The sequence below is a fragment of the Lepidothrix coronata genome, unplaced genomic scaffold (genome assembly GCF_001604755.1).
Source record: "Lepidothrix coronata isolate B3197 unplaced genomic scaffold, Lepidothrix_coronata-1.0 Scaffold44, whole genome shotgun sequence".
Taxonomy (NCBI): Eukaryota; Metazoa; Chordata; class Aves; order Passeriformes; family Pipridae; genus Lepidothrix; species Lepidothrix coronata.
The window spans coordinates 260,324-281,370 of NW_016690224.1; the positions used below are offsets into that span (position 1 = coordinate 260,324).

The 21,047-nt window shown below is 43.0% G+C and overlaps 1 protein-coding gene across 1 annotated transcript; it reads left to right on the forward strand.

Moving 5' to 3' along the window:
- Positions 1–1,724: 1,724 nt before the first annotated feature.
- On the forward strand, positions 1,725–15,626 carry VPS37B (VPS37B, ESCRT-I subunit). Its single transcript, XM_017814410.1, has 4 exons — positions 1,725–1,896; positions 9,477–9,648; positions 10,282–10,364; positions 11,471–15,626. The coding sequence occupies exons 1-4, from the start codon at positions 1,792–1,794 to the stop codon at positions 11,972–11,974; spliced, it is 864 nt and encodes a 287-aa protein (XP_017669899.1). The 5' UTR covers positions 1,725–1,791; the 3' UTR covers positions 11,975–15,626.
- Positions 15,627–21,047: the final 5,421 nt, after the last annotated feature.

The window sequence follows — 21,047 nt, forward strand, 5'->3', positions numbered from 1 at the left end:
TCACCACTCTGTCCTGCCAGGAACTGCTGGGCCCCTTCCTGAATGTGATTGCAACATCATTGCATCAGTGATGGATTCAGTCACTATATGGCTTTTTTTTCTAGTTAGATCAAAATATCCACTCCAAATATCCATTCTGTACCCTGCTACCTTGGCTCATGTGCTCGTTCTGGCTCTCTGTGGTGTTACACACACGGAAATGAGCACACCCACACCCACATAGGTACAAAAGCAGGCCAGGAAGGTGGTGTCTGCCACTGATGCATATAAGTTAGGCTCTGTTAACACAATTAATTGTTTCCAGGCATAATTGTCTTTATCAGCTCTGCTAACAGTAGTAGTAATTGGGGAGCTGCTGGTCCTCAGGGTTACCACACAGAGCTGGTGACTTGACTGATATAAATCAGAAGAACAAAATGTATGATGTTTTAATTGATGCAGTTTTTGCTACATTACATTTCAAAAGCATTTAAATTCACCATGAAATACATCTTTGACATTATTTATTGGCCTTCGCTCTTGAAGAAGAAAGTGCTTAATGCAGACAAAAGGACCTAGCACCAAAACTTGGCAATATAAGATTTTAAGCTATTTTTAACCTAAATAGCAATTCAGCCTAGGCTTGAGAACAATAACACAATCACCCTATTGAGATGTACTCTAGCCAAGCCCCAAACTGGTAAGGAAATGCAAGTTAAAGAATTCTACTGATTTTCCTTCCGAATTTACAGCTGTGGAGTTTTGAACAAAGGGAGGACAAGAGTGCCTACAACACTTCCAGGCAGGAGAACTGGGAACAGTGGGGATGGTGATGTCCAACCCCCCGGCTGTCCCAGCACCCGCCATCCTTGAGTGCTGTGTCCGGTTCTGGGCCACTCGCTTCAGGAAGGACACTGAGGTGCTGGAGTGAGTCCAGAGAAGGGAATGGAGCTGGGGAAGGGTCTGGAGCAGCAGGAATGGCTGAGGGAGCTGGGGAGGCTCAGCCTGGAGAAAAGGAGGCTCTCTCCAGAGAAGGGGGGACCTTCTCTGTCTCTGAACTCCCTGACAGGAGGGGGCAGCCGGGGGGAGGGTTGGGCTCTGCTCCCAAGGAACAAGGGACAGGACAAGAGGAAACGGCCTCAAATTGTGCCAGGGGAGGTTTAGGTTGGACATCAGGAGGAATTTCTTCATGGAAAGGGTGATTAGGTATTGGAATAGGCAGCCCAGGGAGGTGGTGGAGTCACTGTCCCTGGAAGTGTTTATGGAAAGACTGGACAAGGCAGTTAGTGCCGTGGTCTGGTTGACAAGATGGGGATCGGTCACAGGTTGGACTCGATGATCTCAGAGGTCTTTCCCAACCTAACCGTGACCCTGCGATCCCTCGGGACTCCAAGGACCTCGAGCGCATCACATGAGGCGGCGCACAAAGCTCGCTCTGTGCGGGGCTCTGCCCGGCTTTGCCCCCAGGGGCTGCGCTGTGCCCTTGGCGGGGCTTCGCCCCAGAAACCCCTCACCCGGGCGTCACACCACAGACCCTCCCCAACAGGGGCTTCACCCCGGAAACCCCTCACAGGAGTTTCACCCCACACACCCCTCAAAGGGGCTCCCCGTTGCCCCCCCGACCCCCGTTTGGTTCCGTCCCCCGCCCGCCCCCCGCGGTCCGCCCCGCCCCCCCAGCAGGGGGCGCTGAGGGCGGTGCCCGCGGGGCCGGGGCGAGAGCGCGGCGGCACTTCCGGTGTGAGGCGGGAGCGGGGCCGGGATCGGGAACGGGATCGGGATCGGGAACGGGGAGGGATCGGGATCGGGGCCGCGATGGCGCTGGACGTGCGGCGCCTGGAGGCGCTGAGCCTGCAGGAGCTCAGCGCGCTGCTGGACGACGAGGAGCAGCTGCAGGACATGGCCCGCGAGATGGAAGAGGTGAGGGGCTGTGAGGGGCTGCCTCATAAACCCCCCGGCCGCGGCCTCTCCCCGGGTCACCCCCTCAGCCCGCCGGGGCCCCGGGACCGCTCGGTGTTTGGAGGCTCGTAAATGACTCCCCGCTCCCGGAGCCGCCGGGTGCGTGAGGAGCCCCCGGGGCTGCGGGAAGCGCTGCCGGCCCCTTCCTTGCCTCCCCCTTTCCCTGCCTCTCCCTTCCCTGCCGGCCCCTTCCCTTCCCTGCCTTCCCTTTCCCTGCCGGCCCCTTTTTCCCTGCCGGCCTTTTGTTCCCTGCCCCGCCGTGGGGCGATCGGTGCCCGCCGGGTGCCAGAGGAGGGGTGAGCGGGCTCGCCAGGCTGAAAATGCTGGATTAAATTAATTATTCAGGGCCGGAGATGGGCTCAGCTTTTCCATCCGTACAGCCTTGGTTTTGCGCCTTGGGTTTTGTCAGGGTGAATTCAAAGCAATGCGAAAGAGGTTTCTATGTGCCCCGGGCTTTTCTCCCCCTTGCTTTGCCTTTTGCACAGGTCGAAGTCCCTTTGTCAGTGTATCTGACTCTTAAGTCGTGCTTTTGAATCTGTCCTTCTTAGAATAGAAGCCTGTTTTCTTCCCCCCGCTGTGGTTGTCTTTAACGAGTTTTTCTGTGTGCCAGTGTTGCAGTTCTGATAGGAGACTGTTCTGGGTTTATTTGGCCACAGATGTGCCTGAAAGGCTCTCTCTGTGTGGTCAGCTAACAGCAAAGAAGATGAAACCATTTCTGCGAAAACTTTAAAAGAAAGAAATGTGCTGTGCTTCTCTGGGTCTTGTATTTATTGGTTTTGTTGGTTAAAATTTGAGGACAGAAGCCCCAGGGAAAAAAAAAAAAGGAGGCAATGTGTTCTTGAGAAAGAAGCTTAGTTTATTAAGTAAAATCAGTTATAATTGTGTTCTCTCAAACTAAGATTCCTTTTGGTGCTTCTGAGGAAGTTGTTCTGGATCCCCTCAAACCAAATTGTCAAGGTATTACAGATGGAGAGGCCTAGTGAAGGCTGAGGCCAAGTTAACGAGGTGTCCTGGGGAATTTACTGGCTGTATTATGCAACAATTTATATTTTGAACCTTGTGTCAATAGATTTGTGAGAGGGGGGCCAGGCAGAATAGTTTATATTCTGAGAACTTGGAAGAAACAGGCACTGCTGTGGTGAGTAAAACATGCAGAGACCTCGGAGGCCCTGTGGTTTGCTGGGGGCAGGGGAACCCTGCTCTATAAAAACTATTTAAAGAGAGGCAGTGGGTTATAATGGGCTTAAGTTTGCAAAGATATAAACGGGGGGCAGCACTGCTGGTTTCAGTGTGACCTCTGACAAGGGACAGGAGCACAAAGCCTGGCTCAGTGGGCTCTTTTTTATTATTTATTTGTCAATGTGCACTGAAGACTGTAGATAAGAAGTGACAGAAAACCTCATGACCTCAGTAGGAAAGATCCTCTCTCACACATGGGCACAACCAGGCCATATTCTCAGTTTGACCCTCTGGTTTTCCTCTTTGGTTGGCATCAGAAGGGCTCTAAATTGTAGAGTAAAGTTCTCTGGGCCCCCAGGGAATATTTTGTGGTGTTTGGAGAGTGTGGGGTTTGGAGGTGCTTGGGCTGTGTGGAAATATGGCTGTGCTGCTGTCTGGCATAATCCTCTTTTATTGGATGTGGAGGCTTTTACTGGAGTATGTTCAACTAGAAATGTGTTTACTCACCTTGGAAAGAACTGGCCATGCTTGAATATTTCTTCCTCATTCTGTTCTTGCCTTCACTGAATTGTTTAGTGCCTGAGCTTGTGCTGCTGAGACCTGATGTTTCACTGTGGCAGGAAGAGGGAGAGAGGGAAATCCTGAGCATTAAGGAGGAACCATGGTGACTTCACTGCTCCTTGGCTGTATCTGTGTTGTAGGGTTATTCCAGAGTCCTTAAATTCCTAATTTTACTGTGACATGCCAATTAAATCACGATTCCTGAGTCACTTCTATGAGGTCACTTGTATTTTTAGTGGCGAAGTTGGCTAAAGCTGATTATTCCATAATTGAAAAAAACCTTTGTTCTCCTCGTTGCAGGGGAAACCCAGCTCAAAGCCCAATGTTTTGTCCACAAAGAGGAGGATTTGGAAAACCACTCAGCTTTCTTGCTAATAGCTAAAAATAGGCACTTCCAGCCTTAAAGGGAATGTATTCCTGTGTGGCATTTGAGCAGGATTTGTGTGTGTATCTGTATCTGTGTGTGCCCACTCACACATTCCCATTTCTAGGGTGATGTGCACGTGCAGTGCCCTGCACCTGTGTCCTCAGGTGTGTGACACTGTGGCTTCAGAGCTAAGCTGCTGCTTTTCCTGCCTCTGAGGTTGGTTTTGCAGCCTCTGGGCTTTTAGTGCTTGAACAACAAGCATCTTGTCTGTTAGAAAGAGGAAGGAAGCCAGTTGTCTGGTACTCCCAGTCTTTTAAAATTGAGGAGGGCTTTTTTTTTTTTTTATAACCCTTTCAGGGTAATCTCTGTAGTACATCTGCAGTATTCATCTTCATGAGATAGAGAATCACAGTTTGGGTTGGAAGGGACCTGAAAGATCATTTAGTTCCAAACCCCCTGCCAGGCAGGGTCATAAAAGTACCTTGTTTATAAAAGTGAATGTCGATGTGAAAACTCTAAAAAGCACAGATGAGAGAATTTGTGACCTGACACTGGTGGTAATTTGGTGAATTTCTCTGTGAAAACAAGTTATTTTTTTATCTCCTGGAGCATCCCTTTTTGTAACAGTGCAGCATTGTGTTACTGACTGCTGAGGTTCCACTGCCAAAAATTGTTCACTCTTCAATACCTTAATGATATGAAATCAAGAAGTCAGCCTTCCTCTCATTCCAGAATTTCTGAGTACACTGGCAAGAACAGAAGGGATTTTTGAGCATAGACCTTTTCTCAAAAACCGATTGAAAAGATCAGGCAGGGCAGAAAGTCCAAGTTAAACTCTGTGTATTCGTGCCCAGATTTCTTGGATTCCCACTCCTGTCCTGAAACCAGTGGTTATGTGCCAGTGGTTATGTTCTTGTTGGCCAAACATGAAATTTAGTTGCAAAGTTAGGAATTAGTTTGGGTGACAACTATAGATTTTTCTCTTCTGGCTGAGCATCAAATGAGTAATCTGCCTGTGTCTGATGAGTGCAAATTGCAGGGCTGAGTGTCTGTTCCCTCTGCAAGAAATGTTTAGGAACTGCAACTTACCCTCTAAGCTTCATTTTGTCATTTTTTAAAGCTAACACTTAAGTGCTCAGAAGAGCTAAATTTAGCCAATCTAATTACTTTGCAACATGTTTTAATATTTATTGCAGAACACATGTTGGTAGGGGGTGTGTTATTCACCAGTCCATGATGAAAAAGCACTGTTAAATCTTCTTCTGTAAAAGAAGTCTCTCTTCTCCTACTCTGCACCTGTCAGCTCCTGTTTCAGGGGTTAATTTGACACTCCAAATGTGCATCCTTCTACTCCTGCAGTGTGACTGCATTTCATTCCTAAGTTACGAATATGTGCAAGTGAAAGAGAATGTGGGAATGATAAAGGTTATAGAAACCTAAACCTAAACCTAACCTAACTTGGATGTGTCCCATGTATAAAGCAATTAAAACAGTGCCACACAAAGCTGCTTTTATTTATAGCTCCTTAAGAGACTTTTTCTCGAAGGTACCAAGAGACTCCTCGCTGTGTTACTGGCTGAGGAAGCTTATAAATATAGCAGCACTTGCTGGACTTTGTGGGATTGTAGTTGGGATTGCAGTTGCTCAGTGTCCCAGGACTCAGTTCTGGGAATGTGCTTTTGGGTGAACCGGGGTGACCCTTCTCAGCATTTTACACAAATAACTCTTACTGCAAACCATTATTTTGGTGTAAATGATAAACGTTTATAGTACAAATGTTGCTAAGCTGGTACTAGTTCTGCTTTAATTTTACCCAGCATTTATCTTCCTTTTCTAAAAGTGAGATGAAACGAGGCTGCAGCTGATGGAAGTAGTAGAATCTCAGTGCCCAAAGAAGTTGCTGCTGCCTGTTCTTGGAAGTGCTTATTAAATAAATCCTTGAGTAAAATTATTCAAATTACCTCTGTGAAAGAAACTCATTTTTTAAGCAGCTTAAGTTTTGAAGGGCTGCATAAACCATGATTTTTGTCTTTTATAACCTCTGTGTGTCCATGGCTTCATTTTCTTGCAGCGTGCAGTTGGGTTTGAGTTCTTTGCTCAGTGGTGAGCCATCCTTGTGCCATGAAAATCCTGTTACAATCAGCTCAGTATTGTTGCCCCATTTGTCCCATTCAGAATTCATAGTGAGAGCTTAGCAGTTAAAAAAAGAAAAGTGTATCTTCTCTTTAATATTGTCCTGTCTCTTTGTGTCTCGTGATTCTGACTGGTATTTCTCATCTGGTTTCAGATTAGTGTTTCCTGCCTGGTGAAGTGCTCATGACTTCAAGAGTCTTACTAGGAATTCTGCTGGAGTCCCATGCTCCTGGCTGATTTCCCTTAATAACTTTTTTCCTTGCACTTCCAGCGGGCTGGTGAACATCCAGTTCAGGAGCAGTTCCCTGCTAACACACATTTTTGTCATAGGGCACATCTGACAGCAAAATAACATCTTTTGGATTTACTCCTTCCTCAGCTTTTGTCTTAGGCTTGTGGGAAGCTGTGAAGGGATGCTGAAAGCCTGCTTTGTGCTGCACTGATAATCTTAATAGACTGTTCATGCTGTACTGTGGCTTTGGCCCTTGGATGATTTTGCAACTGTTTTATTTTTGTTTTGTTTTAAATTAGTCATCATTTCTTGAAAGTTTTTCTACAGTGCTCTTTAGGCAAATTTTACAGTATTTGCTTTCTGATTCTTTGAATTAACTTCCAAATGCAGAGGAACAGATGCTGGAAAGCTTCCTACACAGACCTTAACATCAGTGCCAGAGATTATTCTGGTTTGTAAAATCCTGACTGTGTTCAAGTTGCTTTGCTGTGGGATTATATCAGTTCTGTTTGCCGTGAAATAGAACTCACTTGTCCCACGGACTTCAAAATTCTTTCAGAGATGTGAAGTATTTAAATGTTCTGAACAGGTGGATGAGTCTTCACCAGCTCCTCCTAAGTTTCATTAAGCATCATTCCTAAGTTTACTTTGTGTTTGAGGAACTGGTTCTTCTCATGGTTTTGGGTAAGATTTGAGTTTCTCATCTCTCCAAGTGTCCATTGTTAGAAGACATTTGACACAGACTAATGCTGGAAGTGAAGACCTCAGGAGTGACACTTGAATTCATTATTAAATGTCAATAGTGGTTTTGTTCAACTCCTGCTAAAAAAGAAAAATGCCCTTCTTAGAACTGCTGAAATATGGAAAAAGTTGAGTCATTAAGTCCTCTGTAATTTCAAGCACTGTAACTTAAAGTGCAATTATGAATAACTTCTTTTAGTTTAAAACAAGTATTTTTAAGGCTTTTGCTAAAGTTTACACTAGTCCATAATTACTAGGTCCCAGATGCAAAGGACAGGACAGGATGTCACTCTGCCTTAGATGGAGGTAGGTCATATTAGTCATATTTTCCTTGTTTATACAAGTCAGATACATTATGTCATACTGATATTTATTCATCTTTACAATTTGAAATGATTTAAAAATAAAGTTATTCAGCAAATCATTGTAGAACATAAGGCATTTTCTTCCTGCTCCTCTCTAGTCCTATTGAGAGACATTTTGAGGAGACATCAGGTCCTCCTTCTCCTTTTTACTGTGTATGATTTCAGTAGAAGCTTCCTTTTCCTGGGATTTGTGCCCTTGAAAGGTTTATAGGTTTGTGTGCACTGGCTTTTTTTCTCTCCTGAGTAAATGTTTGTCTTCTTCATCCTAAAAGAGAGATCAAAATTCACTCATTAAACTGGTCTTCTTCCCACACTGACTCTGCACCTTTGAAATGAGAATTATCAGCCTTGCAAGCAGTGAAAATACAACCACCAGAGCAAACTGGAGTCGCTGGGAGGAAGTAGTGAACTCATTAAAATGGTGAAAAAGGCACCAGAAACCATCAGTCTTTTTGCACACAGTCTTCCTTGGCTGGCAGTGGTGGTGACAGGTGTTTGGGAAGAAGCTGGATGCCAGTCATTGAGCTGTTCAGTCCTGTATGTTTTAATTCTCTTCATAATTGTTTGAAAAAATGTAAATTTTTCAGCTTTTCGAAAGCAACAGTCTTATCAGGATTGGATCATATGAGAATAAACAAATGGAAACCAGTTTAATTTAAATTATTTTGCATTGGATTCAAAAGTAAGAAGAGGGGATTTTCCTTTGGTTCTTGGAAAGGGTTTAAATTGAACATGAGCATAGGACTGAAAGTTTATTTAGCCTTGATGTGAGAACCTTTAGAAGACAAAACAATATTGAAAGAATAATTTCTGATTTTCACAATTTGGAGTAGAATTTTGGTTGCTGTAGAATTTAGGACTTAACATTATCCTTGCCTTGATTTTTTTTTAAAGTGGTTTGGCAAAAACAGGGTGAAAGAGAGTAAAACTTGGGTATTTGAAGAGCAGTATCTGGGGGCAAAGGTGTATTTAAGTAACACTGAGCCAATTTTGAATTTAGCAAGTTAAAGTAGTGTGTAAATATTTCAAAAGGAAGTAATTGCTTTCAAAGAGAGTTGCTATGCTTGGAAAAACACCTGAATTTTGATCCTGTCCTTTTCTGGGGCTTTTAAACAGCTCATTTGGGTTTCCTCTTTTCCTGTTTCTGAGGTGTGGCTCTGTATCCACACAGGAGTGTGGAAGGAGAAAGCCCCTCGTGTTTGCACTGACTGATGTGCGAGGTCTGTAAATGGGATCTGTTGGAGCTAAACAGGGATAAGGTGGGCTGGAAGGGAGGTATTGATGGAGGAGGTCACAAAAAGGGTACTAGGAGTTTTGTTGGTTTTTGAAGGCAGCTTAACAGAGTTGTGTTGTGCCATGGGAAGACTGTTCCACTTGTTGATTCAGACTGAAAATCTGAAATCGGATCCCTTGGTTTTTGGTTTCTTTCCCTTTTGATGTCTGAATATTTTAATGAATCAAATGTGACACCCAGGACAGAGTTCCCCAAACACTCAGCTTTCCCAAAGCTCCTGAAGAATGTCTTGATAAAATCCTGTGTCTATGGGAGTGTGAGCAAACGGGAATCTGGCTGAATCCTGAACTTGTGACAATTGTCAGTTGTTCTTTAGGAATAATGTCTTAAGGCTAGGAAATGTTAAGCAGAAGGAATAAACCAAAAAAAAGAAGCTTTTGGCATTAATCCAGGATTGGTTCAACACAGTTGGAGGAAGAATATTAACAAGATAAGGGGTGACATTCTGCTGCAGTCATTGCATCTCACTGCTGGAATTCAGATCTTTTCAGAGAGCAACTGTTGCTTTATCTGTCAGTGTCATCATTTGGTCATCATTTGCAGGTTCAATACCACAGCACTAATTTTTACTTTTGTTTTTTATTTAAAAGTTTTCAAATTTTTTTATTGTCCTGCTTAATAATTTCACTGTTATTTCAGGCACTGCTTAAAATATTTATTTCTTTCCAGGCCCAAAATGTTCAGCACAGCAAGGACATGACTCTCGCCAGCAACCGCAGTCTGGCAGAAGGAAATCTCTTGTACCAGCCAAAGTTGGAGTCTTTGAAATCAAATTTGACTGAAAAATATCAAGAGCTGCAAGTTCTTTTTGAAGCATACCAGATAAAGAAAACAAAACTAGGTAACACTTGCCGTTGACAATTATGATTTGCTGTTTTCTAAGTGAATGTAAATCTGTTGCCTGTTTGTTGTTTGGTTTGTGGTGTCTCATTTCTATCTGTGTGAATTAGGGTACAAAGTGAAATGTCACTCTCGTGTAGCTCTGAACTAGATCACACTTATTATGATTTATTAAGTGTCTGTTACACCTAGTGACAGATACTGTGGTTTCTCTCTGCTACTGTGTGGTTACCTACCTGTTCTTGTCCTGCTCTTCCCTAATGATTAGATTCATTTACCTTGCTAAAAACACAAGTTGAATTTTCAGTGACTAATTGTAAATCAAACAGAATATTGCATTGACCTTTCAGTTCATACCGAATCATGAAGTACTGCATATCTGATTCTGCACTTGCTGAAGTGCTTTGGCTTTCAATATTATAAATGTATCATTGTAATTAAATGTCAGCTTTTAGCACTCTGGCAGTATTCTGACAATATTCTTACTCTATCTCTTACTGTAGAACACCCTGTCTAGAACAAGGAGCCTGCTGCTTGTACATATGTGCCTCAGAGATTGTTGAGCTGTCTGGGGCTGTAGTTATAAGTCACTTAGAGGCAGCTGTCATTTTCTGTTCTTTCCATGCCATTACAGACAGACAATCCAGCAATGCTTCCCTGGAGACCCTACTGGCTCTGCTGCAGACCGAGGGGGCAAAGATTGAGGAAGACACAGAGGTAACGACAGAACACTCCAATTCTGCCACTTACACCCATAACTGAACCTCCCAGAGTCCATTCCTGCAGTGCAGAGTTTAACATGGTGTACACTAAGGGATATTTATAAGAATATGGTCTGGTCTTTGCTTTGAACTTCAGTGAGCAGCCATTCAGTTCCAGTGATTTTTTTTTTTATCAGAGTGATTTTTTTACTCTTCACATCTTTGAAGTTTGAGAGAGAAGATGCTCCCTTTTAGAAAAGAAAGCCAAACCCTCTTAGTTCCTTGGCTTTGCCTTCAAACTCATTGTGTATACAAATGGAATCTCTTTTTAGTGGTGTTTGCCTGGTATCTGTATTACTTCATTATAAATGTCAATTAGTAGCCTAATAAAAAACTGTGCCTGCACTGGTTTTTTGCAGCGTTTCGGATGAAATATTCCATTAGGATTTCTGCATGTCTGTGCAGGTGCCACTGGTCACCACTTGCTGTGATACCAGTGCTTGAAGGGTGGTCTAACTTCAGAATAATGGGAGTGCTTGGCTTTTTTTGCTGATTTGCCTGCAGGCATTTTCTATAACTATATCGGGGGAAAAATCTGTTTATTAGCCTTGAGTTGTGATCATGAAAAGACATTCCCAGGACAGGTTGGATTTTGTGATTATATGTTTGTTCACCTCTCAATTATTAAACATCATTTGCTCAAAGCCACAAGTAAGGGTGAGTATTAAACCTGACTTAGCAATAATCTGCCTCTCTGTGCTGAGCCTCACAGAGTTCTCAGTGTTTCTGTTGGCACTGAAGCAGCACTGAGCTGTAATTCAGCTTAGCTGGCAATCTGGAAAGCTGTTGGCCTTGCTTCGTTCCCATCTCTGATGATCAGGGAATGTTCAGATGTTTTTACTGCTGTTACTTCGGTATAAATTTATGCAAAAGTGATATTTAACTCCCAGTGCTTCTGAGTAATAACGAACTCAAAGTTCTGCTCAGAATTCTTAGTATGCCAGTCATCTTCCATACGCCAGCTGGAAAATCACAGGCAAAACGCTGCTATTTTTAGGATGTGAGCCATTTAGATTCTGTTGCAGTGCTCTGTTTTCTAAGAGATTGTTCTGTATTTGACAGAATATGGCAGAAAAATTCCTTGATGGTGAAATACCACTGGATTCCTTCATTGATGAGTACCAGAGCAAGAGGAAACTGGCTCACCTGCGCCGGGTGAAGATTGAGAAGCTCCAAGAAATGGTGCTGAAGGGACAGAGACTTCCTCAGGTTCAGCCTCCAGCTCAGCCCAGAGCGCCCGAGACAACACCAGCACCTCAAGATTCCTACAAGCCGGATGCAAACACTCCTCCTTCCGTCGTGCCCCGACGGATACCACCCCCCCCACCCTCCTCAGTCCCAGCAGGACGCTTCCCTACTCCGTTTACCGCAGCCATGAGCTCAGGACCAGCTCTTTCTTATCCAGGTGCTCCATACCCTCCTCTCCCGCCTCGCCCAGGGGATGTTCAGCCCACAAGTCAAATGCCACAGCCAGGATACCCATCTCAGTTTGTACCACAGTATCCTCCAGCTCTTCCCCAAAGACCACCTCGTGTTCCGCCACATCCTGGCTTTATCCTCCAGTAAATATTCCGGTGCGCCTGACTTATTGTATTGGTGCTTATATTTCCTTTTCCCCCCCATCAGAGACTTGCTGTAGCAATGGGAAGCCTCTGTTCTTTGCACAATGGAGTACAAAGGCCGAGCTGTGGCACAGAGGTTTGCAATTGCTTTGGTAAATGTGATGATGTTTGTGTTCAAAGGTGACAAGGTTTTCCTGAGAAGGTGAGAGGGTCTAAATTTTATAAATCCATCGAATGGGGAAGCCGCCTGTGGTGGATTTCCTGACCTTACCAACCGAGTCACGCTCTGAATTCTTTAGTGATGGTAGATCAGCATCCTCTTCTGCCCTGGTGGGTTCCCATCACAGCTGGATGTATGTGTGGCAAATGGGAGCTGTTTGTGTCTCTAAGGAATTCTCTGTTGGTGCCCATATCTGCTGGGCAAGGGGCGTGCACTGGGTCTCCTTGACATCCTTTTGCATTCAGGGCCAGGTGCACAACATTCTCAGAGCTCACTGAGCTGCAACTCTTGTCAGAACACGGTGGGTGGTTTTCAGGCAGGGAAAACTACAAGAGTTTCATTTCTGCATTTCAGTTGTTACCTTAGAGTTCTTGTAATCAGAGTAGGCACTCCTTCCACTCCTGAACAGCTCGATACCCTCAAAGTCCTGGTCTCTTGAAATGAAACTAAACTGTTTGTAGAGCCAGTTTAGAGTTTTATAGACACTTTACCAGGCAGTTTTATTTCCTTGCCTGTTAAGACTTTTTCTTACAGTTGTTTTTTTCTCCTTTTCCACACCTTGGATACACAACTGATTTTTTTACACAGGTGCTTAGCTTTTTGATATCATGTGATTCCAGGAATCTAGGCAGGGTATTTTCTTAATCAAATACTGGATTTTCACATGTAATTGCCCACTTGAAGATTCACAATTTCATTTTATCCCTTAACTCTGTCTCTCACTTAGCAGAACTATTTTTAACTTCCCATTTCCTTTAGTTGTGCAGTTTTGGGCACGTGTATCCATCTGGAATTTGCAGTTAACGTTCCTCTGCAAGTAGGCAAAACAGAAAAACTTTATGAACTCCACGGTGGCTGTTTGCATCTTACAGGATCTGTTCTTGACTTATGCCACTGGAGAGGAGGCATTTTAGGACAGCTCACATTTCATTCTCAGTGTGATTCTCCAAGCTTAAGGTGCAGACATGTGCTGGTATTTTAATCCAGCACTGGGGGAGGCAAATCTTAACACTTGTTGTTTGCACAGAATGTGTCTGTGAATTTGTTATCAATCAGTCCAGAATCTGTCATAGCCCCTGGTTATTTCAGAGCATTTTGGTATCACTGTCCTGGAATGCACTACATTGTTTGGAAGTTTGTACTACAAACAACATCAGTCAGAATAGAATATTTATTTTTTTCTTTACATAAGGCCCTGAACTGTCCCTTAATCATTTCCTCTGGAGTGTGGTGCTTAGCAAATACTAATCTGAAATTAAGCTCATAACAGGAAGCTCTCGATTCTGAAAATATGATCATTTGACTTGTTTTGCCTTCTGAAGACAAAGGGCAGAAGGTTGGTCAGTGTTATTGGCATCTGAACCAATTCCCCAGTGTAAGTCTGGCAAGTTTTTATAGATGGGGGATTTTGTGAAGCAACGTGCATTGGATTTGTTTGCTAAGTGTGTTTTTTCTGTAATCTAGTGATGGTACAGGATGTGTTTTTTTAAAAAAAATAGTGTAATATCTTTACTTGGTATTATTTTCTCACTGAAGCTTTGTATAAGCATGGTTAATTATGACTCGTTTCAAAGTAATTTTGCTGTGCTTTTAGTGCTGGTATTTGGATGGCAGCTGTTGTATCTGGATCCTAAACATAAGTCTGCTGTAGAAATGGTTTGTGTCCTGGAAAGAATTAAAGTGGATGGGGGCTACCAGAGTGGTGACTGAGTACAGGAATTCATACTTTGAGCCTGCTACACAAAAACACTCTCAAATCAGTTTAACTAAGATTTCATAAAAACAACCAGGTATATTTTACACTTATCAAGTGCCAACTTTTTTCTGAGGGTTGAAAGTCCTCAGAAGTGATGGAGGTGATGGATAAGTGTATTGTGAATTTGCACTGCGTTTTGTGTATGGAACTTTCTTGGTATTAGTAGTCCAAAAATATTTTTACTACTTGTTAAATCTTCTGTCTTTTGGTAACTTTTGTGATAACAATGACCTTTCAGGGATACTTTATCTAAAAACAAACTCTTGTGCACACTAAATAACAGACAAAGCTAATGCAATTTTTCTGTCTGAAAGCAAAACAATGCATTATTGCATATGCATGTGGCTGATGTGCCTTAGGATCACTACTGGTGATTGTAATTCTAGGAAATTAGCATTTTTATAATTTGAATGGCCATTGCTTAACTCTGATTTAAGGGCTCTTCAAGAGCACTGATTTTACAAAGAAACTCACCCTCATACTTCAGAAAAAAAACAGCTGTATCTGCTATTTGTAAGCTTCTAGTTGCCTTCACTGATGGGTAAGTTTGAACATAGGTGATGTAACTGATGTGGTGTCTCAGTTATTACAGTCTCATAACTGAAGTCCAGCTGCTCATGGACAACGTTTTGCCATTAATTTGTGTGTGTGTGTGGGCACAAACTGTAAATATTTACTTGACTGCTGGTGATGTTTAAGGGGAAAGGAGAAAAATGGCTGTGGAAAGCTGTTTAAATCCTTCCAGCAACAAACTTGAAACACTAACCTGGATCAGTTGGGCAAGAGCTGTGTCAGTGCTTTCAACCTGTTGCCCTTGAACAGCTTCTCCTGTTCTGTTATAGCTAATATATAAATTCTGCTCTGGCTAGGATGTTTAGAGTTGTACTAATTTGCACTGTTTATAAGATAGTGAGATTAAAATGCCATAGGCAAGCTGAGACTTGAGAGGGGGGTGGCTCAGGATGCTTGCCAAATATATATATATATATATATAAAATGAGGATTTTTGATGTCTGCTACAAATAGCATATACTTCCCCAAAGCAATTGGAGTGGAGAAAAATCTCTTAAATACAATGTGTAACACGGCTTTAGAGTGTTGGTAGCATTGGAAATGCTCTCTTTGGGTGGCATTACTTCTGCCAGTCGTTTGTCTGCAGTTTTGTAAGTTATAACTAGTTTTATTTGGTTAGACTTTGGTTGGTGATCAGCACTGAACTGTCCTGACTCACAGGTGGGTGTCAGTGCTGTCTCCTAGAGAGGGTGCAGTCGGTTGTTCCAGCACAGCTGATCCAGACAGGTCACCTCTGACCCTGGAGGGACGGCAGAACAGGAGCTTTTGTGGGATGCCAGGAGGCACCTGGGCACAGGCTCATCATGGCTTTAGTGCCCCAACTTCCACAACCTCAGTCTCGACCTCTCTTGGGACTTCTCTGCCCTCTCAAACTGGAATCATCCAACCCACAATTCCTTACAGAGCTTCCTGGCAAACATGGAGTTTGGAGGAGGCAGAGTCATCCTGCACCAGTTCCTCTGTGGGATCCTGGACTGTCTAATAAAGGGGCAGTTTAATACTGAGCAAGTTGTGAAACATACAGTGGATTTGTTTGCATAATGAGTCTTTCTGTAATCTACTGTGTTCTGATTTTAAATAAAATAGCATATCTCTTGGTGCCCTGTTCCTGTTGTGGCTTCATTTAATCAGGGTGCAGTTACTTACATTGATGATTTTCAGTCCTAATGGTGGTTTTTCTGTAGCAACATAAACACAGTTGTAGGTGGATGTAGAACATAAAAATGACTTTAATTATTCATGGTAAATCTGTTGGCTGTGTTTTTAGTGACTGGATATAGCGAGTCCATTTTGTGTGTAGCTGATCCAGGGTGTGCTCAGAGAAGGTTCTGCACGTTGTAATCATGGCAACGAGGTAGGTGGCTTGTCTTGTCAGCTAGAATCTCTTTGGTTTTAATTTCCTGCAGCTAGTTGGAATAGTGGGAATGTTCAGAATCTTCACTTGGAAAAGCTGAAGGAAGGGAGAGAGCTGCTTTTTATTTGTTAAGAGAGGGAAACCTTAGATTTCAGCCAAGTTAGGAGAAATGAGTCAACCAAAGTTATTTAGGAATATGAGTCAGAGGGCAGAAAAGACCTGATGTAATTTTCTGTGATATCTGTCACTTCAATAGCGTGTGAAATAGAAATCCTGCTGCGGAATAACTGATTTTGTAGGGAAGAAAATCCCTGTTTTAATTGTTTCTTGATGTGTCCTGTTTGTGCTGGCTGCAGAGATTTGACAACCTTCTGCTGATGCAGAAATAGGAGAGTACAGATGAGGAAAACCTGCTGTGCTGACTCAGAGCAGGTGGGCGAGGGCAGGGGAAGGTGTTATGTAAAAGCTGCAGCTCTTCAGCTCAGCTCTTCGAAGAATTTGCACCAGCTCCACATGTGCCTGTCCCAAAACTGGGGTTTGGGTGGCCCTTCCCCAGGAGATCGTTCCACGTGGGATTGTTCCCAGTGCAAAGGAGAAGTCAGCTGGTAGGGTCAGACCTTGCCAGGGAGGGGACTCAGAAGTCAGGTGGATCACAGAAAAACAAAGTGCCACAAAAGAGACAGGTGTGTCAGTGACACAACGTGGTATCTCATGTGACCTTGACTTGTCCCTTCCCTGGAAGCTGCTTTGAAGGCTGTGCAAGCCCACATAGATCCTTCCCCAGCCCTTGTTCCTGTAATTTGAGTCCTCTCTGGTTGTACATTAATCATCCCTCACAGTGTCCTCTACAGATTTGCCTGTTAACCTCTCTGAGACTTTGTCACTGGAAACAGGATGTGTTGCTTTGGGTTTTTTTGAGATTTTTGCCTTGACTGGAGTTTCAGAGACTCCTTGCTGAGCCTGTGCCCCTGGACACCTTGTCCCTGGCAGCCTGTGGTGAGCTCTCAACCTCACCCGAAGCCAAATCTCCATTTTCCCCCTACCTGCAGGATAAATCATAGGCTGCTGAGGCTGGAAACTTTCCAGTGCATACCTTGAACCCTAGATCCTGCTGGAAGCTGAAGGCTATTTTTAACACTGTGTGATTTCCAACCTGCTCAAGGGTGGGTTTTTTTCTGCACTCCTGTAGGTGTTGACTAGGAATTATTTTTTTCTTCAAAGCTAAAAAAAAAATGTTTCCTCTCACCATATATTGTAATCCCACACCTTGCTATATGCTCTTAAAGTTGCACATTATTCTAGCAACCACTGCTCAGGATGGGTTGATTTCTGAGAGATTCATTAGTCCTGAAGGAAGCTGGTCCCATCCCAGGAGAGATGAGAAGGGTGGGAGAGGGTGGGAGATGACAAAGTGGCTCCAGTTCTCAGCACTGGAATGAGATCACCTGGTTGAGGAGAAAATGCTGATTGTGGAGAAATGTGGAAATGTCCTTTGGCCTGGGGTGTGTGTTGGTTGTCTCACACCTACAGATGTGAAAGATGGTACAAGGGGACTCCAGCTTCGTATTTTTGTTGTGATTTAAGCTTGCATACCCACGAGGCATTTGTTAAATGATTGTATTCGCTGGTATTTCTGTATTTCCCAGGTCATTTTTCCAATTGGGCCATTCAGGGAATGCTGTCCCTAAATATAGAGCTGCCCAGACTCAAGTAACTCATGCCAGGCAGGTTGGGCACAGCAGGGAAATCACCTGCCTTGCAAAGGGCGGCTGCTGTTCGTGCCTTCAAGGGCTCTTCAAAACATATTTTTACAGAAGTTTGGGTTTTTTTTTTTTAAACCTGACTTCCTAGAGTGTGTACCAGCAGTGTTTTCTATTTCTGTGCTTCATTTCAATGCACTTTTTTTCCCCCCAATGATCTAAGAAACTTGTGTTTTGTCTACTTTGCTCTCTATAGTGAGGTTGTTGCTGAACTTCAGCTGCTTCGTATGCTCATGTTCAAACTAGTTTGTGGTTACTGGAGCTTTGGCTGCTGAGGGAGCCAGAGGGTGGGGAGAGGAGGGTTTTGATAACAGGCTGTTTGAAAGCTGCTTCAAACAAAGTAAATTGTACTTACTAACCTCGGTGGAAGGGAGCAGAATGTAATATTTCACAACTTGGTTATTTTCCACTGCTGCTCTTACAGGTACTGACTAAAATTTGGTCTGGGGAGCACATGGAGTAAAACATCTTCCTCTCTCCACAGCCACAGTAATGGTATTTAAAAGTAATTAGCAAATTGGATGCTGCACAGCAGGATGTCTTGATGGGAGTCTCAAAATAAACCTCTACATACACAGTTTGCCATTCTGATATTTATGCCTGCCATAAATAGCAAACACTTTCCAAAAAAGTATAAGACCTAAGAAAATCTTAGACAAGATGGTAAGTTTAATTTTGGTATAAAAAATTAACTTGGATTACATTTCAAGTGGGGTTTGGACCTTGTTTTTATTTTTGCTGCTATTTTTTGAGACTGTACATGGTGGCCTGGGTGGTTTTAAGTAAATCATAATGAGAGAGCAGTGGGGGTGAACAAGTTACATTTATCCATAGCATCAATCTTATAGCCACAGTTTTATTTTTGAATTCTTTAAACATTAAATATAGCAAATTCTTTAAACTTTAAATAGAGCTGTGGCTAGACTTCTGGTAGTGAGAGTTTAAAAGTTTGCATTCTCGATTAATCAGTGTTTCCATGAAGAAATGTGATGGTGTGAGTGGTTGGATGGCGTCAGTCTCACAGCAAATATGTCTTTATCATTGCCTATAAATAGACCTTGAGCTACTGCAGAAAGCACTTCCTTGAGAGAAAAGGGCTCTGAAAGAAATGAAACTCAGCAGGAAACTGGCCCCTGTCACTGCTGTGTCATTGTCACTTGATGTGACAGCGGTCACCTGAGGGACACGGCTGCGGAACCTGCTCCCAGGGCTCCCGGTTCTCCGTAGCCTCATGGAAAGGCTGAGAAGGATGTAAACCTTCAGGTCGGAGATGATGTTGACATAACTTGCAGGATTAGACCAGCTGCTTGCCCTGCCCAGCAACACCACTATCAACACCAGAGCCTTTCCATGGGGACTGCACTTCATGCACACAAGGAGCTGGGAAATGAGCATTGGCACTCCTGTCACTGCCCAGAGTATTTGCTCATAAACCTGTAAAGTCTGGTTCGTGACGTGTAATCTGGGAAATCGTAAGCCATCATGAGACTGCTACATAACTAAAATAAATAATAAAATACATTATAAATGTGCTTCCTTGAGATACAGCCACTTGTGATTCTCGTTAACTGCTTTATGGCCTCCTGTCAGTCATAGGGACGAAAAGCTGTGGGTTTTACTGCGGCTTTTATGAAGTTTGATTGTAATTGTTTTTGGGAGTCACAAGGAATCGGATGAAAACATTGATTCTAGACTTTTTTTTTTTTTTTAAATCCTCACAAATCTCCTCTTAAACACAAGGGAGCTGTGTTCACGCTGTTGTGGATGTTTGTGCTGAGCTCTGAATGCTCCAGTCTTATCACCCAACTTGCACCAAGAGCTGCAGTGACCCTCAGGCCCAGTGAACCACGGAATAAACCAAATCCCCATTTCCTGAAGGCGTGGTCCCACTCAGCAGCTGGGAGGCTGCAGGCACCAGCTGCCCTGGCTGGGAGCTGGATGGCAGCACTGATCCTGCACCTGGAGTCCTTTTTATTTATTTAAGCTACTTATTTTCATCAAGGCTGCCCATCACCCTGGCTGCCAGCGAGAGCCAGGAACTCATGAGCTACTGTGCTCACACTGGGCAGGGGCTGATCTGGGCTTTCTGCATAATATATATTAAAATATATAGAATACATAATATTATATATGAAATCATATTATTATATACAATATTTAAATAAATGTAATTATTGTATATAATTATAATTAACTATTATATAGTGCATAATAGTATAGATACGTAAAATACGCAAAAATGCACATATAATATACACATATAATTATAAATTATCTAATATATGTCATAATTATCTATAATATATAATTATCTATTATCCATTACATTATATATAGTGCATAAAAGTATAGATACATAAAATATGCATATATATATAAATATATATATATATATATATATATATAGGCACAGGCAGAGCCATAGATACACGTGGCTTCACATATATACAGAGAGAGGATTCTATTTATATGTGTGTGTGTGTATTTATGCACTTTTATATATATTATTTATATTTATTTATGCACATTTAGCTAATTCCTTCGTGGCACTTCACTGCCTTTCTCTGCCCCACACAGCTCAGGGCCAGTTTGCTGCAATCACCAGATCCCCCCCATGCCATTGACTCCCTCCCCACCAACAAGCAACACAAATGTATTTTAAATATTTCTCCTTTAATAATCTACATCCTGGTAGTTGCTCCAAGGAAAGACACAGCTGACAGGATTTTGAGTCTGCCCCCACATCTCTCCACATCAGTAATTCCTTATTGCTGCAGACTTCTCTATCCCCCAGCCCCCGTAGGCCATGGCTAGATTAAATTCTGCTAATTATCTTAAATATAAAACATAATGCAACTGATCCCTTGACATTGCTGTAGTAATAAAAAATAGAAAAGGAAAAAAAATAAAAATGTTTGTATCCTTATTGCCAGTGTGTGTCAGTAACTGCTTTTCCCTTACAAAAGCCCTGCTTCCCTTCCTGCTGAGGGCTGATCACAAGGCCCAAACAAAGTCAAGTGATTCCCAGGCTGAAAAAAGGGAATTTTAAAAAATGGTTGCAAGAAAAGCCCAACAGTTTCCTACTGTAAAAACAATTCACAGTTCTTAGAAAGGGTCTGAGCAGTACAGTAGAGCTACATTTACTGAAAACTTCTAGTGCTGATAAAGTCCTTAAAAAAAAAAAATTAACCCAAACGAACCCCAAATTAAATTAAACCGGGAGAGCCAGTTGGCAGTCGAAGAGGAGAAGGAGGAGGAGGAGGAAGAGGAGGAACAAGAGAAGACAGAGGAAGAGGAGGAGGGAGAGGAGAAGGAAGAGAAGGAAGAGGAAAAGGAGGAGGGCACTCTGCGCTGCCCGCGGAGCACAGGAGCCCCTCTGCTCTATGGATAGGAGCCAAGAAAAAAAAAAAAAAA